Here is a 23,553-nt window from a genome sequence, read left to right as displayed (position 1 = left end):
ATAGCTACTAGTCATACTCCCAATAACAACCCAGTCCACTCCTTTCAAGTCTCTCTCTCCCTTTGGAATGCCAATGGTCTACGTCAATCAACGGTACATGATGTTCTCCATCATGTTCAGAACACTCATGTACTGCTTGTCACTGAAACCTGGCTAACCTCTGGTTCTTTCCCTACTAACTGGTCTCAATTCCACCTCTATGGCTCTAAAGTACCTGGTGCATTTAACCGTGGTTCTGGTGGCATTACTGCCTTTGTCTCTCCTTCCTGTCCTTTCTCTGTCTCTCAACTTCCATCTTACAATGCACACACTTTGTCCCTTAAGGTTGGCACCCTTACGGTTCATTGTGTGTATCTGCCTCCACCCTTATCCTCGGATAAGGTGCTCTCGCTTCTTCGCTCGTTACCCGTAACCAGTGATACCATCCTTTGTGGTGATTTCAATGCTCGCTTTGGATCTCTACTGGGTGATACTAATGCTAATCCTCGTGGCACCTCACTACTGCCATGGCTGGAGGAGTCCTCTTTATCCATTCTCAATGAGTCTTTAGCATTCGGTACACCCACATTCACAACCTTTCGACGTCAACAAGAGGTTCATAGCATCATTGATCTGTTTCTCACAAACATTGGCGAGGCTGCTCTGTTACATCCTCAACTGGTGGTTGAATCTGATTTGTCTCTTGGCTCTGATCATCGGCTGATGGTACTTACTTTCGAGTATGTGCCCCCTCCCGATGATACTCTTGGTTCTGGTAACTCTGGTGGTTTGGCCCCTAGACGGCAATGGAAGCTCTCGAAATTGAGGAAAAAGCGGCCTTTGGGCTTGCTTCGTGAATCCTTCCGATCTTCTGTTGCTCCTTTGGTTGGTTCTCTCTCTGGTTTGGTGTCTGCTCCTCCTGGTGTTTGTCCAGATATTGATGCACTCAACGATTCTTTGAATCAATGTTTGTATGAATCTCTGGATAGCTCAATTGGTGTGAAATCTGGTCGTCCTGGCCACTGGAAAAAGTACTGGACACAGGAAATTGAGGATGCTGCTCGTGAAAGAGATACTATGTATAGTAGATGGAGGTGGGCAAGTCGTTTTGCCAAAGTCGAAACATGGAATCTCTATCAAGCTGCTCACAGGCGTTTTCGTTCTCTTGTACAAGCTGCTAAGCGTCGATCGTGGAATCAGTTTTGCTCTGATTTAGAAAAGGACTTTTCGAAAGCCACTGCTGCAATCAAGCGCATTAAAAGAAACAAGGAATGCTCTGCAACGTACAGTCATCCAGACGGTCCAACTGCCTCTGTCAACACAATGGCGTCCCATCTTGCCTCAGTCTATGATGGCTCTTTGTTGAATAATGCGTCTCGCCCTACTGCTCCCCAAGTGAACAACTCTGATTTGCCTTACGCTGTGCCTACTGATCTGTCTCTGTTTGATGCTGATATACTTGTCGCTCTCATTAAGCGTTTGCCAAATGGGAAAGCTCCTGGTCCTGATCATCTGAAAGCTGAAATGCTGAAGGCTCTAGCATCTGACATTGCACCCGTATTGTCTCTGCTCTTTACACTCTGCTCTCAGTGGTCGTATACACCAGCTCTATGGCGACATGCTCAAGTCTTTCCCATTTACAAGAAAGGTGATGTATCTGATCCTGCAAACTTTCGTCCAATTTCGCTTACTTCGGTGATGCGTAAATTGTTCGAATTCTCTCTGATGCCTGCTCTTGATGAACATTCGCCTGCACTTGATGTTGCTCAAGGTGGTTTTCGCCCACAGCGTAGTCCTCTGGATCAAGCCCTCTGTTTACATGACTTGATGCACGACTACTTCCTCACCCACCATCACTATCCTGTGGTTGCTTTCCTGGACATCAAATCAGCGTATGATACCGTGGATCGTCGAGTGATTTGGGATGCTCTCTCTCGTTCTTCTCTGCCTCGTTCAGTTCTCAGTTTGCTCATCCACATGTTCGATGATGTACTCGTGTCTGTGTTGATTGCAAATCACACCTCTGTTCCCTTTTCGCCTGCTACTGGCGTATTGCAGGGTTCAGTGCTCAGCCCTCACTTGTACTCTTTGTACATCAACTCTCTGCCTGCTCTTCTTCGTTCTGCTGTCAGTCGCGGTACTATGGTATCACCACCTGGGATGCCTAGTGTTTGCGTGAATAGCCTGCTCTTTGCTGATGATGTAGCCATATTTGGCTCTCGTACTGATGTGCAAACCATGTTGGATGTCGCTTCAGATCACTCGTTCTCTCTTGGCTACAGATGGAAACCATCAAAATGTGCTGTACTTTGTGCTCCCACTGCCTCTACTCGTCATCCATTGTCCCTATACGGTGAACCTCTTCCTGTGGTAGAGGAATTCACGTATCTTGGTATGCCGTTTAGATATAAAGGTCTGTATGCCCCTGGGATTCTCAATCTGCGTGCTTCTGGTGCTATCAAGACAATGGCATTGTTGAATTCGGTTGGTGTCAATCGAAATGGTTTTTCTCTGTTGCTTTGTGCTCGTTTGTATAAAAGCTTTATTCGACCCAAGCTGGAATACGGCTTAGCAATATCGCATCTCTCTTTCCGTGACTTCAAGGCTCTTGATGCTCTGCAAAATCGATTGGTTGGTATGTTTGTTGGTAGTACATGGTACAATGTTGCCAAACATTTGACCTGTATTCCCAGCATGAAGCATCGATATAATGTCCTGGCAACACGTTATGCTCTTCGTGCTGATACTCTCCCTGATGATTGCTTGTTGGTTCTGCTTCGTCGTGGATTACTGTACACTCGTCTAGACAGATTTATTTGTCAAAACCCGTTGTATCTGACACTACCTGATCCGCCGCCATTCACCACTGCTGGTCTTACTGAAGTCTTTGATTCGTATTGGCAAGATCAAGTAGATCATCAACTTGCTGCTGCTGCTGTTTCTGGTACCCAGACCCTCCTCCGTGCTTGTCGTCCGTCTGTCTCTCGTCCAGATCCCATTCTGTATCTGCCTATTGGTCGATCTGCTCGTAGTCGTCTTGTGCGGTGGCGTCTTGGACGTTTCACCAATATGCGTGAAGAATGTCCGTGCACTACCGGTGAGTTTATCTCCCGAGATCACTTTCTGACATGTCGCGCTCTGGACCGTACCTTTTTTGATGCTTTGCCACCTGCTCCACCTGGTATCCATCGCATTGATCATGCTCTGAACTGTCTTCCAGACAAAGCTTCAGCTGGTCCACCGTACTTTTGGTCTGCTTTGCTCCTTTTGTTGCATGCCATTGATTGCCTTGTGCATCCTCTGGCTGTGATCCCACCAGATCCAGATCCTGGATCGCTCTGGTTTTCTGCTCATTGATGAACGTTTGTTGTTTTTGCTTTCTCGGTGCGATGCCACGGTGGCAAGTAATTATCAAAGTTCCCATCCGTTGGTCATTCCTCCAGATCAAATCAACAATACCAGTATTCATGCCGCTCCTTTGCCACTACCACACTTTCCTTTTCCCTTTTTCTTAGTTAGTGTCCCCATAAGGGTTTTTTGTACCTGCTACTCTTTTGTTTCTAGAATTCTAGGCTAATGCTCCCATCGAGTGCCCATTGAATTCATGTATATAATAAAAATCAACGTTAAACTGAGCTACATCCCCCTGTGGTAGAGGAATTCACGTATCTTGGTATGCCGTTTAGATATAAAGGTCTGTATGCCCCTGGGATTCTCAATCTGCGTGCTTCTGGTGCTATCAAGACAATGGCATTGTTGAATTCGGTTGGTGTCAATCGAAATGGTTTTTCTCTGTTGCTTTGTGCTCGTTTGTATAAAAGCTTTATTCGACCCAAGCTGGAATACGGCTTAGCAATATCGCATCTCTCTTTCCGTGACTTCAAGGCTCTTGATGCTCTGCAAAATCGATTGGTTGGTATGTTTGTTGGTAGTACATGGTACAATGTTGCCAAACATTTGACCTGTATTCCCAGCATGAAGCATCGATATAATGTCCTGGCAACACGTTATGCTCTTCGTGCTGATACTCTCCCTGATGATTGCTTGTTGGTTCTGCTTCGTCGTGGATTACTGTACACTCGTCTAGACAGATTTATTTGTCAAAACCCGTTGTATCTGACACTACCTGATCCGCCGCCATTCACCACTGCTGGTCTTACTGAAGTCTTTGATTCGTATTGGCAAGATCAAGTAGATCATCAACTTGCTGCTGCTGCTGTTTCTGGTACCCAGACCCTCCTCCGTGCTTGTCGTCGTTCTGTATCTCGTCCAGATCCCATTTTGTACCTACCAATTGGTCGATCTGCTCGAAGTCGCCTTGTTCGCTGGCGTCTTGGACGTTTCACAAACATGCGTGAAGAGTGTCCGTGCGTGATGGGTGATTTTATATCTCGAAATCACTTTCTGACATGCCGTGCTCTGGATCGAACACTTCTCGATGCTCTGCCTGTGGCTCCTCCTGGTATTCATCGTATAGACTATGCCCTTAATTGCTTACCTGTGAAAGCCTCTGATGGTCCTCCATCTTATTGGTCTGCTTTGCTTGCTCTGCTTCATGCCATTGATTGTTTAGTGCATCCGCTGGCTGTCATCCCTGCTGATCTTGATTCAGGGTTGTTATGGTTCTCTGCTAGATAGTCTCTTCATTGATGAACGTTTGTTGTTTTGTTTTCTCGGTGCGATGCCACGGTGGTAAGTAATTATCAAAGTTCCCATCCGTTGGTCATTCCTCCAGATCAAATCAACAATACCAGTATTCATGCCGCTCCTTTGCCACTACCACACTTTCCTTTTTCCCTTTTTCTTAGTTAGTGTCCCCTTAAGGGTTTTTTGTACCTGCTACTCTTTTGTTTCTAGAATTCTAGGCTAATGCTCCCATCGAGTGCCCATTGAATTCATGTATATAATAAAAATCAACGTTAAACTGAGCTACATCCCCATGGATGCTTGAATGGCTCACTTGGTTAGAGCTTCATGCGGAAGCAGTGAGTATGCCGAGAGGTCGTGGGTTCGAATCCCACCTTCGCATCCATATTTTCCGCCTTTCTAACCTGGCATGTTACTCGGTATTTGTGCTTGCACGTTTAGGTGTGCTGCGGTGCGTCTGGCCGGTTTCTACCTTGAGTCCTGTTCGTCTCCCCCGTCTTGCGGCGCGGCCATTGCTATTCCTCCCTCTGTTTCTCCTCCTCTCTGGTGGGTTTTGATGCCGTTTACTTTACTGGTCCCCTCCCTTTTAGCAGCTCCCCTCAACCTTTAATTTAAACATGCTTTTTCCCGCCGAATCACTGTTAGTCTTGCAACATATGATCATACCGATTCCGCAGTTGACTACATTTGTAAATAAATAAAAAACCAATATTAAACTGAGCTACATCCCCTACTTTATTAATTTCTTCTTGCTTTTAATAAACACATACATTTTCGCCTGAGCTACATCCCCATCTCTTTCCGTTTTTCATCACTTTTTGCCACCTTCCCCCGGTAAAAAGTATTTCCTCACTATAAAAGCGGTTTATCTCGACAACAAACACTCCAACTAGCCTTCAGTTGTACCAGTTTACTTGCATTTAGTCAACGTACATTGTGTTATAACTTCCAGTTTGTTGGACATCTTTTTCATATTTTATTGAATCTCCAAAGTTTGATAGAATATTTTCAGCCATGCTCAACAATAATCAGCAATCTATGGATTTGAATCAGCTCATCCAAACTGTTCAACAACAACAGCAACAACTGGTCTCTCTCACCGAGCGAGTACAGCAACATGACAATCTCCTTGCTCGCCTGGACCTTTTGGAAAAGGAAAATGGAGAATTGAAAAATCAGTTACAGGCCAAGGACCTTGCAATTGAAAAATTACAGGGCCAACTCTCATCCCGCCGCACCAATCAAGGTGCTCAATCCAGCTCTCAGGTAACACCAACCCAAGAGCTTGTTACTATTCACCAACCCGATGCTACTCAAGGTAGCTACGCATCTGCTGCCCGTAAAGGTGCCCAACATCGTGACCCTGCCCGTACTACCAAGCGACGTCTTGCTGCAGGTCGTATGTTCCAAACCGCCACCACCAAAGGTCAACAAGGATACCAGTATGTGTATCTAGGCCGCTCTGGTAAAATCCTGCGCTCTGAGGTTCGTTACCAACTTCGCCGAGCTGGTATTGATACTGGCCGTGTGTTAGACATCTGTTTCCCTGCCACTGGCGTCATTGGCATCTTGCTCCACATCCAATATGTAGAGGAGTTTCTCGCCTGTATGCGCAAATGTGAAGCTGATCACATTGAAAACTTTCAACCCTTGGATCCCAACAACATTGCTGATCCCAAATATGCTGATCTTGCCATTGAAGAGCGTGAGCAATTGATCTATGAATTCACCAACACCCGTGCTCTGCAAACCCTCTCTTTCCTTCGTCCACTCAACGTTAGTGGCGTTGGCAAATACTTTGTCTCTGCTGGCTGGATCTCTCAAGAAGAGCTAGATATAGCCGTCTCTGAAGCTATCGGTCGTCTTGCCGAGAAGGAGCCCAAAAAGGCTAAATTCTTGTTCAAGCGTCAAAAGGAAGATCATGACAGCAATGGCTCTGCTATGGAACTCTAATGAGTAACATAGCTACTAGTCATACTCCCAATAACAACCCAGTCCACTCCTTTCAAGTCTCTCTCTCCCTTTGGAATGCCAATGGTCTACGTCAATCAACAGTACATGATGTTCTCCATCATGTTCAGAACACTCATGTACTGCTTGTCACTGAAACCTGGCTAACCTCTGGTTCTTTCCCTACTAACTGGTCTCAATTCCACCTCTATGGCTCTAAAGTACCTGGTGCATTTAACCGTGGTTCTGGTGGCATTACTGCCTTTGTCTCTCCTTCCTGTCCTTTCTCTGTCTCTCAACTTCCGTCTTACAATGCACACACTTTGTCCCTTAAGGTTGGCACCCTTACGGTTCATTGTGTGTATCTGCCTCCACCCTTATCTTCGGATAAGGTGCTCTCGCTTCTTCGCTCGTTACCCGTAACCAGTGATACCATCCTTTGTGGTGATTTCAATGCTCGCTTTGGATCTCTACTGGGTGATACTAATGCTAATCCTCGTGGTACCTCACTACTGCCATGGCTGGAGGAGTCCTCTTTTTCCATTCTCAATGAGTCTTTAGCATTTGGTACACCCACATTCACAACTTTTCGACGTCAACAAGAGGTTCATAGCATCATTGATCTGTTTCTTACAAACATTGGCGAGGCTGCTCTGTTACATCCTCAACTGGTGGTTGAATCTGATCTGTCTCTTGGCTCTGATCATCGGCTGATGGTACTTACTTTCGAGTATGTGCCCCCTCCCGATGATACTCTTGGTTCTGGTAGCTCTGGTGGTTTGGCCCCTAGACGGCAATGGAAGCTCTCGAAATTGAGGAAAAAGCGGCCTTTGGGCTTGCTTCGTGAATCCTTTCGAACTTCTGTTGCTCCTTTGGTTGGTTCTCTCTCTGGTTTGGTGTCTGCTCCCCCTGGTGTTTGTCCAGATATTGATGCAATCAACGATTCTTTGAATCAATGTTTGTATGAATCTCTGGATAGCTCAATTGGTGTGAAATCTGGTCGTCCTGGCCACTGGAAAAAGTACTGGACACAGGAAATTGAGGATGCTGCTCGTGAAAGAGATACTATGTATAGTAGATGGAGGTGGGCAAGTCGTTTTGCCAAAGTCGAAACATGGAATCTCTATCAAGCTGCTCACAGGCGTTTTCGTTCTCTTGTACAAGCTGCTAAGCGTCGATCGTGGAATCAGTTTTGCTCTGATTTGGAAAAGGATTTTTCGAAAGCTACTGCTGCAATCAAGCGCATTAAAAGAAACAAGGAATGCTCTGCAACGTACAGTCATCCAGACGGTCCAACTGCCTCTGTCAACACAATGGCGTCCCATCTTGCCTCTGTCTATGATGGCTCCCTGTTGAATAATGCGTCTCGCCTTGCTGCTCCGTCCAATTTCTCTGATTTGCCTTATGATGTGTCCACCGCTGATTTGGGTCTATTTGATGCTGATACACTTGTCTCCCTCATTAAGCGTTTGCCAAATGGGAAAGCTCCTGGTCCTGATCATTTGAAAGCTGAAATGCTGAAGGCTCTAGCATCTGACATTGCACCCGTATTGTCTCTGCTCTTTACACTCTGCTCTCAGTGGTCGTATACACCAGCCCTATGGCGACATGCTCAAGTCTTTCCCATTTACAAGAAAGGTGATGTATCTGATCCTGCAAACTTTCGTCCAATTTCGCTTACTTCGGTGATGCGTAAATTGTTCGAATTCTCTCTGATGCCTGCTCTTGATGAACATTCGCCTGCACTTGATGTTGCTCAAGGTGGCTTTCGCCCACAGCGTAGTCCTCTGGATCAAGCCCTCTGTTTACATGACTTGATGCACGACTACTTCCTCACCCACCACCACTACCCTGTGGTTGCTTTCCTAGACATCAAATCAGCGTATGATACCGTGGATCGTCGAGTGATTTGGGATGCTCTCTCTCGTTCCTCTCTGCCTCGTTCAGTTCTCAGTTTGCTCATCCACATGTTCGATGATGTACTCGTGTCTGTGTTGATTGCAAATCACACCTCTGTTCCCTTTTCGCCTGCTACTGGCGTATTGCAGGGTTCAGTGCTCAGCCCTCACTTGTACTCTCTGTACATCAACTCTCTGCCTGCTGTTCTTCGTTCTGCTGTCAGTCGCGGTACTATGGTATCACCACCTGGGATGCCTAGTGTTTGCGTGAATAGCCTGCTCTTTGCTGATGATGTGGCCATATTTGGCTCTCGTACTGATGTGCAAACCATGTTGGATATCGCTTCAGATCACTCGTTCTCTCTTGGCTACAGGTGGAAACCATCAAAATGTGCTGTACTTTGTGCTCCTACTGCCTCTACTCGTCATCCATTGTCTCTATACGGTGAACCTCTTCCTGTGGTAGAGGAATTCACGTATCTTGGTATGCCGTTTAGATATAAAGGTCTGTATGCCCCTGGGATTCTCAATCTGCGTGCTTCTGGTGCTATCAAGACAATGGCATTGTTAAATTCGGTTGGTGTCAATCGAAATGGTTTTTCTCTGTTGCTTTGTGCTCGTTTGTATAAAAGCTTTATTCGTCCCAAACTGGAATACGGCTTAGCTATATCTCATCTCTCTTTCCGTGACTTCAAGGCTCTTGATGCTCTGCAAAATCGATTGGTTGGTATGTTTGTTGGTAGTACATGGTACAATGTTGCCAAACATTTGACCTGTCTTCCCAGCATGAAGCATCGATATAACGTTCTGACAACACGTTATGCCCTTCGTGCTGATACTCTCCCTGATGATTGCTTGTTGGTTCTGCTTCGTCGTGGTTTACTGTACACTCGTCTAGACAGATTTATCTGTCAAAACCCGTTGTATCTAACACTGCCTGATCCGCCGCCATTCACCACTGCTGGTCTTACTGAAGTCTTTGATTCGTATTGGCAAGATCAAGTAGATCGTCAACTTGCTGCTGCTGCTGTTTCTGGTGCTCAGACTCTCCTTCGTGCTTGTCGTCCGTCTGTCTCTCGTCCAGATCCCATCCTGTATCTGCCTATTGGTCGATCTGCTCGTAGTCGTCTTGTGCGGTGGCGTCTTGGACGTTTCACCAATATGCGTGAAGAATGTCCGTGCACTACCGGTGAGTTTATCTCCCGAGATCACTTTCTGACATGTCGTGCTCTGGATCGTACCTTTTTTGATGCTTTGCCACCTGCTCCACCTGGTGTACATCGCATTGACCATGCTCTGAACTGTCTTCCAGACAAAGCTTCAGCTGGTCCACCGTACTTTTGGTCTGCTTTGCTCCTTTTGTTGCATGCCATTGATTGCCTTGTGCATCCTCTGGCTGTGATCCCACCAGATCCAGATCCTGGATCGCTCTGGTTTTCTGCTCATTGATGAACGTTTGTTGTTTTTGCTTTCTCGGTGCGATGCCACGGTGGTAAGTAATTATCAAAGTTCCCATCCGTTGGTCATTCCTCCAGATCAAATCAACAATACCAGTACTCATGCCGATCCTCTGCAACTACCACACTTTCCTTTTTCCCTTTTTCTTCGTTAGTGTCCTCATAAGGGTTTTTTGTACCTGCTACTCTTTTGTTTCTAGAATTCTAGGCTAATGCTCCCATCGAGTGCCCATTGAATTCATGTATATAATAAAAATCAACGTTAAACTGAGCTACATCCCCAACCAATTTTTTTAATACATTGAAGCCCAGTAATATTAAAAAAATTGCTCCAACTCTACAAATCCATACAATACATAGCCAGAACACCATTCCAGACGACACCAAAGTAAACCAGGCATTAAGCTCTGCGTCCTCTCTTTCTCCAGGTCAAAAACGGCCAAGTTCCTCAAGATCTCCACCTTTTTTCGCTGTAGATTTCACTCAACAGTTGAAAACAAAGAAAATGACACTCTCGCCAACCTCTCAGCACCATCATCCACAAACATCAGTTGATATCATCAACATTTCAACTGATTTTGGAACAACAACTCCTCCATCTGCCTCTCCAGCGAGTGAACAGTAACTTTCAACCTTTATGATTGAGGTTCGAAATCGCTTAGCTCGTCTGGAAACCGCCCATGTCGAAATTGAGCGGTTAAAAACAGCCCTGGCAGAGTCTGAAGCTGCTCGTCACGCTCTCAAAGCCCAACTTGCAGCTGCTACTGGTACTACAACTAGCCTGGCTCCCAAACCATCATCATCCCACCCACCTCCTGTCACTACTACCACCACAACAGCATCAGCATCAACTACATGCACCAATGCTACCTCTGCCACCAATTTGTCTCCAGAAAATCAACCATCTTTTGCTGCCGTCGTTGCATCCAATGCAGGTGCAAAGCGTAAGAAGAAGCCTGCTGCTCGTCCTCCTCCATCTGCCACCAAGGCATCCGCTACTCTTGCTCGTCTTTTTGCTCCTCAAAGTGATATACCATCTGGTTATCAATTTGTGTACTATGCTACTCCTGTCCGCCGTCGTCTTTCTGAGCTGCGTCGCCTTGTACAAGGCGTAGGATTGAATAACTCTCGTGTGCTGGATATTCAATATCCTGTACAGAATGTGATTTCTTTCCTTGTTCACAACGACTATGTTCTCACCCTCACCAAAGCCATGCATCTACATGGTCGTGGCTCTTCTCCGTTGATTGACTTTGATCCATGTGATCCAGTCAATCTCAAAGATCCCAAATTTGCTTCTCTCTCTCCTGATCTGCGTGTCCAAAAGGCCATTGAGGTTGAAAACCTTCGCTGTCTTCGTTCTCTGTCTTTTGTCCGTCGTTCTGTCCGTGTTTCTGTTGCTCGTTCTTTTCTTTTGTATGATCGCATCAACCAAGCCCAATTTGATGCCATTTTGAAAGAAGAAATGCTTGCTCGTTCCTCCTCCTCTGCTGCTGCTAAACCACCATCTCGATCCTCTGATCAAGAGCGTTTAGCCAAGAAACAACGTTTGAGTTATCTTGGCTACCTCTTGCATCATGATGCTGAAACTGCCTCTCTTTTGGCTTATGCTGTCTCCCCCACTCTCTCTGCTACCAAGGATCTTGAAATGTCAGAGCCTTTTGATAACTGATTGACACCTTGGTGTTGAAATCGTTTTGCTCTCTCATTCCCACTCTCATTGTTTCTGTTTCTGCTGCCTTTATGGTAGTGTCTGTATTTACTTTGTCCTCCTTCTCTGCTTCTTTCTCGTTTGGTCTTTGTCTCTCTACTCATTTTGCTATATGCAAATGCCTCGTTTTCTCCTTTTTTTCTTGCTTTTTTTGTGCCACTGAGGTCTGTGGGTTTATTTTGTCTGTGCTGCTGTCTGAACATCGAGGTATCCTCAATTGCATGTCTCATACACCATAGCTTCTTATTCTCTACCCTTTTATCTCACTTGTTTTACTCCTTTTTCCTGCCTGTACTTCTTTTTTACCAGTTTAATTTTTAGTTTAGGACCTTTTTTCCCTTTTCTGGACACTTGCATGTTGTTCCTGCATGGAGATCAAACTATCAATTTAAGCTTTTTTGCTGTACGTCGCTTCTCAGGACTTGCAACTAATGATCCAAAGATCGCATGCATATAAGTCTATATTTTTTACATTGCTAATTCATTGTAATCAATAAACAACCATAAATTTTCGCCTGAGCTACATCCCCTCTCTGATGCCTGCTCTTGATGAACATTCGCCTGCACTTGATGTTGCTCAAGGTGGCTTTCGCCCACAGCGTAGTCCTCTGGATCAAGCCCTCTGTTTACATGACTTGATGCACGACTACTTCCTCACCCACCACCACTACCCTGTGGTTGCTTTCCTAGACATCAAATCAGCGTATGATACCGTGGATCGTCGAGTGATTTGGGATGCTCTCTCTCGTTCCTCTCTGCCTCGTTCAGTTCTCAGTTTGCTCATCCACATGTTCGATGATGTACTCGTGTCTGTGTTGATTGCAAATCACACCTCTGTTCCCTTTTCGCCTGCTACTGGCGTATTGCAGGGTTCAGTGCTCAGCCCTCACTTGTACTCTCTGTACATCAACTCTCTGCCTGCTGTTCTTCGTTCTGCTGTCAGTCGCGGTACTATGGTATCACCACCTGGGATGCCTAGTGTTTGCGTGAATAGCCTGCTCTTTGCTGATGATGTGGCCATATTTGGCTCTCGTACTGATGTGCAAACCATGTTGGATATCGCTTCAGATCACTCGTTCTCTCTTGGCTACAGGTGGAAACCATCAAAATGTGCTGTACTTTGTGCTCCTACTGCCTCTACTCGTCATCCATTGTCTCTATACGGTGAACCTCTTCCTGTGGTAGAGGAATTCACGTATCTTGGTATGCCGTTTAGATATAAAGGTCTGTATGCCCCTGGGATTCTCAATCTGCGTGCTTCTGGTGCTATCAAGACAATGGCATTGTTAAATTCGGTTGGTGTCAATCGAAATGGTTTTTCTCTGTTGCTTTGTGCTCGTTTGTATAAAAGCTTTATTCGTCCCAAACTGGAATACGGCTTAGCTATATCTCATCTCTCTTTCCGTGACTTCAAGGCTCTTGATGCTCTGCAAAATCGATTGGTTGGTATGTTTGTTGGTAGTACATGGTACAATGTTGCCAAACATTTGACCTGTCTTCCCAGCATGAAGCATCGATATAACGTTCTGACAACACGTTATGCCCTTCGTGCTGATACTCTCCCTGATGATTGCTTGTTGGTTCTGCTTCGTCGTGGTTTACTGTACACTCGTCTAGACAGATTTATCTGTCAAAACCCGTTGTATCTAACACTGCCTGATCCGCCGCCATTCACCACTGCTGGTCTTACTGAAGTCTTTGATTCGTATTGGCAAGATCAAGTAGATCGTCAACTTGCTGCTGCTGCTGTTTCTGGTGCTCAGACTCTCCTTCGTGCTTGTCGTCCGTCTGTCTCTCGTCCAGATCCCATCCTGTATCTGCCTATTGGTCGATCTGCTCGTAGTCGTCTTGTGCGGTGGCGTCTTGGACGTTTCACCAATATGCGTGAAGAATGTCCGTGCACTACCGGTGAGTTTATCTCCCGAGATCACTTTCTGACATGTCGTGCTCTGGATCGTACCTTTTTTGATGCTTTGCCACCTGCTCCACCTGGTGTACATCGCATTGACCATGCTCTGAACTGTCTTCCAGACAAAGCTTCAGCTGGTCCACCGTACTTTTGGTCTGCTTTGCTCCTTTTGTTGCATGCCATTGATTGCCTTGTGCATCCTCTGGCTGTGATCCCACCAGATCCAGATCCTGGATCGCTCTGGTTTTCTGCTCATTGATGAACGTTTGTTGTTTTTGCTTTCTCGGTGCGATGCCACGGTGGTAAGTAATTATCAAAGTTCCCATCCGTTGGTCATTCCTCCAGATCAAATCAACAATACCAGTACTCATGCCGATCCTCTGCAACTACCACACTTTCCTTTTTCCCTTTTTCTTCGTTAGTGTCCTCATAAGGGTTTTTTGTACCTGCTACTCTTTTGTTTCTAGAATTCTAGGCTAATGCTCCCATCGAGTGCCCATTGAATTCATGTATATAATAAAAATCAACGTTAAACTGAGCTACATCCCCAACCAATTTTTTTAATACATTGAAGCCCAGTAATATTAAAAAAATTGCTCCAACTCTACAAATCCATACAATACATAGCCAGAACACCATTCCAGACGACACCAAAGTAAACCAGGCATTAAGCTCTGCGTCCTCTCTTTCTCCAGGTCAAAAACGGCCAAGTTCCTCAAGATCTCCACCTTTTTTCGCTGTAGATTTCACTCAACAGTTGAAAACAAAGAAAATGACACTCTCGCCAACCTCTCAGCACCATCATCCACAAACATCAGTTGATATCATCAACATTTCAACTGATTTTGGAACAACAACTCCTCCATCTGCCTCTCCAGCGAGTGAACAGTAACTTTCAACCTTTATGATTGAGGTTCGAAATCGCTTAGCTCGTCTGGAAACCGCCCATGTCGAAATTGAGCGGTTAAAAACAGCCCTGGCAGAGTCTGAAGCTGCTCGTCACGCTCTCAAAGCCCAACTTGCAGCTGCTACTGGTACTACAACTAGCCTGGCTCCCAAACCATCATCATCCCACCCACCTCCTGTCACTACTACCACCACAACAGCATCAGCATCAACTACATGCACCAATGCTACCTCTGCCACCAATTTGTCTCCAGAAAATCAACCATCTTTTGCTGCCGTCGTTGCATCCAATGCAGGTGCAAAGCGTAAGAAGAAGCCTGCTGCTCGTCCTCCTCCATCTGCCACCAAGGCATCCGCTACTCTTGCTCGTCTTTTTGCTCCTCAAAGTGATATACCATCTGGTTATCAATTTGTGTACTATGCTACTCCTGTCCGCCGTCGTCTTTCTGAGCTGCGTCGCCTTGTACAAGGCGTAGGATTGAATAACTCTCGTGTGCTGGATATTCAATATCCTGTACAGAATGTGATTTCTTTCCTTGTTCACAACGACTATGTTCTCACCCTCACCAAAGCCATGCATCTACATGGTCGTGGCTCTTCTCCGTTGATTGACTTTGATCCATGTGATCCAGTCAATCTCAAAGATCCCAAATTTGCTTCTCTCTCTCCTGATCTGCGTGTCCAAAAGGCCATTGAGGTTGAAAACCTTCGCTGTCTTCGTTCTCTGTCTTTTGTCCGTCGTTCTGTCCGTGTTTCTGTTGCTCGTTCTTTTCTTTTGTATGATCGCATCAACCAAGCCCAATTTGATGCCATTTTGAAAGAAGAAATGCTTGCTCGTTCCTCCTCCTCTGCTGCTGCTAAACCACCATCTCGATCCTCTGATCAAGAGCGTTTAGCCAAGAAACAACGTTTGAGTTATCTTGGCTACCTCTTGCATCATGATGCTGAAACTGCCTCTCTTTTGGCTTATGCTGTCTCCCCCACTCTCTCTGCTACCAAGGATCTTGAAATGTCAGAGCCTTTTGATAACTGATTGACACCTTGGTGTTGAAATCGTTTTGCTCTCTCATTCCCACTCTCATTGTTTCTGTTTCTGCTGCCTTTATGGTAGTGTCTGTATTTACTTTGTCCTCCTTCTCTGCTTCTTTCTCGTTTGGTCTTTGTCTCTCTACTCATTTTGCTATATGCAAATGCCTCGTTTTCTCCTTTTTTTCTTGCTTTTTTTGTGCCACTGAGGTCTGTGGGTTTATTTTGTCTGTGCTGCTGTCTGAACATCGAGGTATCCTCAATTGCATGTCTCATACACCATAGCTTCTTATTCTCTACCCTTTTATCTCACTTGTTTTACTCCTTTTTCCTGCCTGTACTTCTTTTTTACCAGTTTAATTTTTAGTTTAGGACCTTTTTTCCCTTTTCTGGACACTTGCATGTTGTTCCTGCATGGAGATCAAACTATCAATTTAAGCTTTTTTGCTGTACGTCGCTTCTCAGGACTTGCAACTAATGATCCAAAGATCGCATGCATATAAGTCTATATTTTTTACATTGCTAATTCATTGTAATCAATAAACAACCATAAATTTTCGCCTGAGCTACATCCCCTCTCTGATGCCTGCTCTTGATGAACATTCGCCTGCACTTGATGTTGCTCAAGGTGGCTTTCGCCCACAGCGTAGTCCTCTGGATCAAGCCCTCTGTTTACATGACTTGATGCACGACTACTTCCTCACCCACCACCACTACCCTGTGGTTGCTTTCCTAGACATCAAATCAGCGTATGATACCGTGGATCGTCGAGTGATTTGGGATGCTCTCTCTCGTTCCTCTCTGCCTCGTTCAGTTCTCAGTTTGCTCATCCACATGTTCGATGATGTACTCGTGTCTGTGTTGATTGCAAATCACACCTCTGTTCCCTTTTCGCCTGCTACTGGCGTATTGCAGGGTTCAGTGCTCAGCCCTCACTTGTACTCTCTGTACATCAACTCTCTGCCTGCTGTTCTTCGTTCTGCTGTCAGTCGCGGTACTATGGTATCACCACCTGGGATGCCTAGTGTTTGCGTGAATAGCCTGCTCTTTGCTGATGATGTGGCCATATTTGGCTCTCGTACTGATGTGCAAACCATGTTGGATATCGCTTCAGATCACTCGTTCTCTCTTGGCTACAGGTGGAAACCATCAAAATGTGCTGTACTTTGTGCTCCTACTGCCTCTACTCGTCATCCATTGTCTCTATACGGTGAACCTCTTCCTGTGGTAGAGGAATTCACGTATCTTGGTATGCCGTTTAGATATAAAGGTCTGTATGCCCCTGGGATTCTCAATCTGCGTGCTTCTGGTGCTATCAAGACAATGGCATTGTTAAATTCGGTTGGTGTCAATCGAAATGGTTTTTCTCTGTTGCTTTGTGCTCGTTTGTATAAAAGCTTTATTCGTCCCAAACTGGAATACGGCTTAGCTATATCTCATCTCTCTTTCCGTGACTTCAAGGCTCTTGATGCTCTGCAAAATCGATTGGTTGGTATGTTTGTTGGTAGTACATGGTACAATGTTGCCAAACATTTGACCTGTCTTCCCAGCATGAAGCATCGATATAACGTTCTGACAACACGTTATGCCCTTCGTGCTGATACTCTCCCTGATGATTGCTTGTTGGTTCTGCTTCGTCGTGGTTTACTGTACACTCGTCTAGACAGATTTATCTGTCAAAACCCGTTGTATCTAACACTGCCTGATCCGCCGCCATTCACCACTGCTGGTCTTACTGAAGTCTTTGATTCGTATTGGCAAGATCAAGTAGATCGTCAACTTGCTGCTGCTGCTGTTTCTGGTGCTCAGACTCTCCTTCGTGCTTGTCGTCCGTCTGTCTCTCGTCCAGATCCCATCCTGTATCTGCCTATTGGTCGATCTGCTCGTAGTCGTCTTGTGCGGTGGCGTCTTGGACGTTTCACCAATATGCGTGAAGAATGTCCGTGCACTACCGGTGAGTTTATCTCCCGAGATCACTTTCTGACATGTCGTGCTCTGGATCGTACCTTTTTTGATGCTTTGCCACCTGCTCCACCTGGTGTACATCGCATTGACCATGCTCTGAACTGTCTTCCAGACAAAGCTTCAGCTGGTCCACCGTACTTTTGGTCTGCTTTGCTCCTTTTGTTGCATGCCATTGATTGCCTTGTGCATCCTCTGGCTGTGATCCCACCAGATCCAGATCCTGGATCGCTCTGGTTTTCTGCTCATTGATGAACGTTTGTTGTTTTTGCTTTCTCGGTGCGATGCCACGGTGGTAAGTAATTATCAAAGTTCCCATCCGTTGGTCATTCCTCCAGATCAAATCAACAATACCAGTACTCATGCCGATCCTCTGCAACTACCACACTTTCCTTTTTCCCTTTTTCTTCGTTAGTGTCCTCATAAGGGTTTTTTGTACCTGCTACTCTTTTGTTTCTAGAATTCTAGGCTAATGCTCCCATCGAGTGCCCATTGAATTCATGTATATAATAAAAATCAACGTTAAACTGAGCTACATCCCCAACCAATTTTTTTAATACATTGAAGCCCAGTAATATTAAAAAAATTGCTCCAACTCTACAAATCCATACAATACATAGCCAGAACACCATTCCAGACGACACCAAAGTAAACCAGGCATTAAGCTCTGCGTCCTCTCTTTCTCCAGGTCAAAAACGGCCAAGTTCCTCAAGATCTCCACCTTTTTTCGCTGTAGATTTCACTCAACAGTTGAAAACAAAGAAAATGACACTCTCGCCAACCTCTCAGCACCATCATCCACAAACATCAGTTGATATCATCAACATTTCAACTGATTTTGGAACAACAACTCCTCCATCTGCCTCTCCAGCGAGTGAACAGTAACTTTCAACCTTTATGATTGAGGTTCGAAATCGCTTAGCTCGTCTGGAAACCGCCCATGTCGAAATTGAGCGGTTAAAAACAGCCCTGGCAGAGTCTGAAGCTGCTCGTCACGCTCTCAAAGCCCAACTTGCAGCTGCTACTGGTACTACAACTAGCCTGGCTCCCAAACCATCATCATCCCACCCACCTCCTGTCACTACTACCACCACAACAGCATCAGCATCAACTACATGCACCAATGCTACCTCTGCCACCAATTTGTCTCCAGAAAATCAACCATCTTTTGCTGCCGTCGTTGCATCCAATGCAGGTGCAAAGCGTAAGAAGAAGCCTGCTGCTCGTCCTCCTCCATCTGCCACCAAGGCATCCGCTACTCTTGCTCGTCTTTTTGCTCCTCAAAGTGATATACCATCTGGTTATCAATTTGTGTACTATGCTACTCCTGTCCGCCGTCGTCTTTCTGAGCTGCGTCGCCTTGTACAAGGCGTAGGATTGAATAACTCTCGTGTGCTGGATATTCAATATCCTGTACAGAATGTGATTTCTTTCCTTGTTCACAACGACTATGTTCTCACCCTCACCAAAGCCATGCATCTACATGGTCGTGGCTCTTCTCCGTTGATTGACTTTGATCCATGTGATCCAGTCAATCTCAAAGATCCCAAATTTGCTTCTCTCTCTCCTGATCTGCGTGTCCAAAAGGCCATTGAGGTTGAAAACCTTCGCTGTCTTCGTTCTCTGTCTTTTGTCCGTCGTTCTGTCCGTGTTTCTGTTGCTCGTTCTTTTCTTTTGTATGATCGCATCAACCAAGCCCAATTTGATGCCATTTTGAAAGAAGAAATGCTTGCTCGTTCCTCCTCCTCTGCTGCTGCTAAACCACCATCTCGATCCTCTGATCAAGAGCGTTTAGCCAAGAAACAACGTTTGAGTTATCTTGGCTACCTCTTGCATCATGATGCTGAAACTGCCTCTCTTTTGGCTTATGCTGTCTCCCCCACTCTCTCTGCTACCAAGGATCTTGAAATGTCAGAGCCTTTTGATAACTGATTGACACCTTGGTGTTGAAATCGTTTTGCTCTCTCATTCCCACTCTCATTGTTTCTGTTTCTGCTGCCTTTATGGTAGTGTCTGTATTTACTTTGTCCTCCTTCTCTGCTTCTTTCTCGTTTGGTCTTTGTCTCTCTACTCATTTTGCTATATGCAAATGCCTCGTTTTCTCCTTTTTTTCTTGCTTTTTTTGTGCCACTGAGGTCTGTGGGTTTATTTTGTCTGTGCTGCTGTCTGAACATCGAGGTATCCTCAATTGCATGTCTCATACACCATAGCTTCTTATTCTCTACCCTTTTATCTCACTTGTTTTACTCCTTTTTCCTGCCTGTACTTCTTTTTTACCAGTTTAATTTTTAGTTTAGGACCTTTTTTCCCTTTTCTGGACACTTGCATGTTGTTCCTGCATGGAGATCAAACTATCAATTTAAGCTTTTTTGCTGTACGTCGCTTCTCAGGACTTGCAACTAATGATCCAAAGATCGCATGCATATAAGTCTATATTTTTTACATTGCTAATTCATTGTAATCAATAAACAACCATAAATTTTCGCCTGAGCTACATCCCCTCTCTGATGCCTGCTCTTGATGAACATTCGCCTGCACTTGATGTTGCTCAAGGTGGCTTTCGCCCACAGCGTAGTCCTCTGGATCAAGCCCTCTGTTTACATGACTTGATGCACGACTACTTCCTCACCCACCACCACTACCCTGTGGTTGCTTTCCTAGACATCAAATCAGCGTATGATACCGTGGATCGTCGAGTGATTTGGGATGCTCTCTCTCGTTCCTCTCTGCCTCGTTCAGTTCTCAGTTTGCTCATCCACATGTTCGATGATGTACTCGTGTCTGTGTTGATTGCAAATCACACCTCTGTTCCCTTTTCGCCTGCTACTGGCGTATTGCAGGGTTCAGTGCTCAGCCCTCACTTGTACTCTCTGTACATCAACTCTCTGCCTGCTGTTCTTCGTTCTGCTGTCAGTCGCGGTACTATGGTATCACCACCTGGGATGCCTAGTGTTTGCGTGAATAGCCTGCTCTTTGCTGATGATGTGGCCATATTTGGCTCTCGTACTGATGTGCAAACCATGTTGGATATCGCTTCAGATCACTCGTTCTCTCTTGGCTACAGGTGGAAACCATCAAAATGTGCTGTACTTTGTGCTCCTACTGCCTCTACTCGTCATCCATTGTCTCTATACGGTGAACCTCTTCCTGTGGTAGAGGAATTCACGTATCTTGGTATGCCGTTTAGATATAAAGGTCTGTATGCCCCTGGGATTCTCAATCTGCGTGCTTCTGGTGCTATCAAGACAATGGCATTGTTAAATTCGGTTGGTGTCAATCGAAATGGTTTTTCTCTGTTGCTTTGTGCTCGTTTGTATAAAAGCTTTATTCGTCCCAAACTGGAATACGGCTTAGCTATATCTCATCTCTCTTTCCGTGACTTCAAGGCTCTTGATGCTCTGCAAAATCGATTGGTTGGTATGTTTGTTGGTAGTACATGGTACAATGTTGCCAAACATTTGACCTGTCTTCCCAGCATGAAGCATCGATATAACGTTCTGACAACACGTTATGCCCTTCGTGCTGATACTCTCCCTGATGATTGCTTGTTGGTTCTGCTTCGTCGTGGTTTACTGTACACTCGTCTAGACAGATTTATCTGTCAAAACCCGTTGTATCTAACACTGCCTGATCCGCCGCCATTCACCACTGCTGGTCTTACTGAAGTCTTTGATTCGTATTGGCAAGATCAAGTAGATCGTCAACTTGCTGCTGCTGCTGTTTCTGGTGCTCAGACTCTCCTTCGTGCTTGTCGTCCGTCTGTCTCTCGTCCAGATCCCATCCTGTATCTGCCTATTGGTCGATCTGCTCGTAGTCGTCTTGTGCGGTGGCGTCTTGGACGTTTCACCAATATGCGTGAAGAATGTCCGTGCACTACCGGTGAGTTTATCTCCCGAGATCACTTTCTGACATGTCGTGCTCTGGATCGTACCTTTTTTGATGCTTTGCCACCTGCTCCACCTGGTGTACATCGCATTGACCATGCTCTGAACTGTCTTCCAGACAAAGCTTCAGCTGGTCCACCGTACTTTTGGTCTGCTTTGCTCCTTTTGTTGCATGCCATTGATTGCCTTGTGCATCCTCTGGCTGTGATCCCACCAGATCCAGATCCTGGATCGCTCTGGTTTTCTGCTCATTGATGAACGTTTGTTGTTTTTGCTTTCTCGGTGCGATGCCACGGTGGTAAGTAATTATCAAAGTTCCCATCCGTTGGTCATTCCTCCAGATCAAATCAACAATACCAGTACTCATGCCGATCCTCTGCAACTACCACACTTTCCTTTTTCCCTTTTTCTTCGTTAGTGTCCTCATAAGGGTTTTTTGTACCTGCTACTCTTTTGTTTCTAGAATTCTAGGCTAATGCTCCCATCGAGTGCCCATTGAATTCATGTATATAATAAAAATCAACGTTAAACTGAGCTACATCCCCAACCAATTTTTTTAATACATTGAAGCCCAGTAATATTAAAAAAATTGCTCCAACTCTACAAATCCATACAATACATAGCCAGAACACCATTCCAGACGACACCAAAGTAAACCAGGCATTAAGCTCTGCGTCCTCTCTTTCTCCAGGTCAAAAACGGCCAAGTTCCTCAAGATCTCCACCTTTTTTCGCTGTAGATTTCACTCAACAGTTGAAAACAAAGAAAATGACACTCTCGCCAACCTCTCAGCACCATCATCCACAAACATCAGTTGATATCATCAACATTTCAACTGATTTTGGAACAACAACTCCTCCATCTGCCTCTCCAGCGAGTGAACAGTAACTTTCAACCTTTATGATTGAGGTTCGAAATCGCTTAGCTCGTCTGGAAACCGCCCATGTCGAAATTGAGCGGTTAAAAACAGCCCTGGCAGAGTCTGAAGCTGCTCGTCACGCTCTCAAAGCCCAACTTGCAGCTGCTACTGGTACTACAACTAGCCTGGCTCCCAAACCATCATCATCCCACCCACCTCCTGTCACTACTACCACCACAACAGCATCAGCATCAACTACATGCACCAATGCTACCTCTGCCACCAATTTGTCTCCAGAAAATCAACCATCTTTTGCTGCCGTCGTTGCATCCAATGCAGGTGCAAAGCGTAAGAAGAAGCCTGCTGCTCGTCCTCCTCCATCTGCCACCAAGGCATCCGCTACTCTTGCTCGTCTTTTTGCTCCTCAAAGTGATATACCATCTGGTTATCAATTTGTGTACTATGCTACTCCTGTCCGCCGTCGTCTTTCTGAGCTGCGTCGCCTTGTACAAGGCGTAGGATTGAATAACTCTCGTGTGCTGGATATTCAATATCCTGTACAGAATGTGATTTCTTTCCTTGTTCACAACGACTATGTTCTCACCCTCACCAAAGCCATGCATCTACATGGTCGTGGCTCTTCTCCGTTGATTGACTTTGATCCATGTGATCCAGTCAATCTCAAAGATCCCAAATTTGCTTCTCTCTCTCCTGATCTGCGTGTCCAAAAGGCCATTGAGGTTGAAAACCTTCGCTGTCTTCGTTCTCTGTCTTTTGTCCGTCGTTCTGTCCGTGTTTCTGTTGCTCGTTCTTTTCTTTTGTATGATCGCATCAACCAAGCCCAATTTGATGCCATTTTGAAAGAAGAAATGCTTGCTCGTTCCTCCTCCTCTGCTGCTGCTAAACCACCATCTCGATCCTCTGATCAAGAGCGTTTAGCCAAGAAACAACGTTTGAGTTATCTTGGCTACCTCTTGCATCACGATGCTGAAACTGCCTCTCTTTTGGCTTATGCTGTCTCCCCAACTCTCTCTGCTACCAAGGATCTTGAAATGTCAGAGCCTTCTGATAACTGATTGACACCTTGTTGTTAAAATCGTTTTGCTCTCTCATTCCCACTCTCATTGTTTCTGTTTCTGCTGCCTTTATGGTAGTGTCTGTATTTACTTTGTCCTCCTTCTCTGCTTCTTTCTCGTTTGGTCTTTGTCTCTCTGCTCATTTTGCTATATGCAAATGCCTCGTTTTCTCTTTTTTTCTTGCTTTTTTTGTGCCACTGAGGTCTGTGGGTTTATTTTGTCTGTGCTGCTGTCTGAACATCGAGGTATCCTCAATTGCATGTCTCATACACCATAGCTTCTTATTCTC

General features: G+C 45.4%; 11 protein-coding genes across 11 annotated transcripts; all 11 read left to right on the top strand.

The window, feature by feature from the left end:
* Positions 1-67: 67 nt before the first annotated feature.
* Positions 68-3,336, top strand: ATC70_001557 (uncharacterized protein; the record flags this gene model as incomplete). Its single annotated transcript, XM_064820952.1, has 2 exons — positions 68-76; positions 121-3,336. The coding sequence occupies 2 exons, from the start codon at positions 68-70 to the stop codon at positions 3,334-3,336; spliced, it is 3,225 nt and encodes a 1,074-aa protein (XP_064684872.1).
* A 318-nt stretch (positions 3,337-3,654) lies between these two features.
* Positions 3,655-4,617, top strand: ATC70_001556 (uncharacterized protein; the record flags this gene model as incomplete). The annotated part of the gene is made up of 1 exon (XM_064820951.1): positions 3,655-4,617. One exon carries the CDS (start codon positions 3,655-3,657, stop codon positions 4,615-4,617), a length of 963 nt encoding a protein of 320 aa, XP_064684871.1.
* A 1,023-nt stretch (positions 4,618-5,640) lies between these two features.
* Positions 5,641-6,579, top strand: ATC70_001555 (uncharacterized protein; the record flags this gene model as incomplete). Its single annotated transcript, XM_064820950.1, has 1 exon — positions 5,641-6,579. The coding sequence occupies one exon, from the start codon at positions 5,641-5,643 to the stop codon at positions 6,577-6,579; it is 939 nt and encodes a 312-aa protein (XP_064684870.1).
* A 75-nt stretch (positions 6,580-6,654) lies between these two features.
* On the top strand, positions 6,655-9,923 carry MAS2 (Mitochondrial-processing peptidase subunit alpha; the record flags this gene model as incomplete). The annotated part of the gene is made up of 2 exons (XM_064820949.1): positions 6,655-6,663; positions 6,708-9,923. 2 exons carry the CDS (start codon positions 6,655-6,657, stop codon positions 9,921-9,923), a joined length of 3,225 nt encoding a protein of 1,074 aa, XP_064684869.1.
* Positions 9,924-10,568: 645 nt separating this feature from the next.
* On the top strand, positions 10,569-11,603 carry ATC70_001553 (uncharacterized protein; the record flags this gene model as incomplete). The annotated part of the gene is made up of 1 exon (XM_064820948.1): positions 10,569-11,603. The coding sequence occupies one exon, from the start codon at positions 10,569-10,571 to the stop codon at positions 11,601-11,603; it is 1,035 nt and encodes a 344-aa protein (XP_064684868.1).
* Positions 11,604-12,178: 575 nt separating this feature from the next.
* On the top strand, positions 12,179-13,810 carry DDP1 (Diadenosine and Diphosphoinositol Polyphosphate Phosphohydrolase; the record flags this gene model as incomplete). The annotated part of the gene is made up of 1 exon (XM_064820947.1): positions 12,179-13,810. The coding sequence occupies one exon, from the start codon at positions 12,179-12,181 to the stop codon at positions 13,808-13,810; it is 1,632 nt and encodes a 543-aa protein (XP_064684867.1).
* A 645-nt stretch (positions 13,811-14,455) lies between these two features.
* Positions 14,456-15,490, top strand: ATC70_001551 (uncharacterized protein; the record flags this gene model as incomplete). The annotated part of the gene is made up of 1 exon (XM_064820946.1): positions 14,456-15,490. The coding sequence occupies one exon, from the start codon at positions 14,456-14,458 to the stop codon at positions 15,488-15,490; it is 1,035 nt and encodes a 344-aa protein (XP_064684866.1).
* Positions 15,491-16,065: 575 nt separating this feature from the next.
* On the top strand, positions 16,066-17,697 carry SKS1_2 (Serine/threonine protein kinase; the record flags this gene model as incomplete). Its single annotated transcript, XM_064820945.1, has 1 exon — positions 16,066-17,697. One exon carries the CDS (start codon positions 16,066-16,068, stop codon positions 17,695-17,697), a length of 1,632 nt encoding a protein of 543 aa, XP_064684865.1.
* Positions 17,698-18,342: 645 nt separating this feature from the next.
* Positions 18,343-19,377, top strand: ATC70_001549 (uncharacterized protein; the record flags this gene model as incomplete). The annotated part of the gene is made up of 1 exon (XM_064820944.1): positions 18,343-19,377. The coding sequence occupies one exon, from the start codon at positions 18,343-18,345 to the stop codon at positions 19,375-19,377; it is 1,035 nt and encodes a 344-aa protein (XP_064684864.1).
* Positions 19,378-19,952: 575 nt separating this feature from the next.
* On the top strand, positions 19,953-21,584 carry ATC70_001548 (PRELI/MSF1 domain-containing protein; the record flags this gene model as incomplete). The annotated part of the gene is made up of 1 exon (XM_064820943.1): positions 19,953-21,584. One exon carries the CDS (start codon positions 19,953-19,955, stop codon positions 21,582-21,584), a length of 1,632 nt encoding a protein of 543 aa, XP_064684863.1.
* Positions 21,585-22,229: 645 nt separating this feature from the next.
* On the top strand, positions 22,230-23,264 carry YAP1_2 (DNA-binding transcription factor yap1; the record flags this gene model as incomplete). The annotated part of the gene is made up of 1 exon (XM_064820942.1): positions 22,230-23,264. One exon carries the CDS (start codon positions 22,230-22,232, stop codon positions 23,262-23,264), a length of 1,035 nt encoding a protein of 344 aa, XP_064684862.1.
* Between the last annotated feature and the right edge of the window lie 289 nt (positions 23,265-23,553).

Source organism: Mucor velutinosus (assembly GCF_035048745.1).
Source record: "Mucor velutinosus strain NIH1002 chromosome Unknown tig00000041, whole genome shotgun sequence".
Taxonomy (NCBI): Eukaryota; Fungi; Mucoromycota; class Mucoromycetes; order Mucorales; family Mucoraceae; genus Mucor; species Mucor velutinosus.
This window is presented reverse-complemented; position numbering and strand designations above follow the sequence as displayed.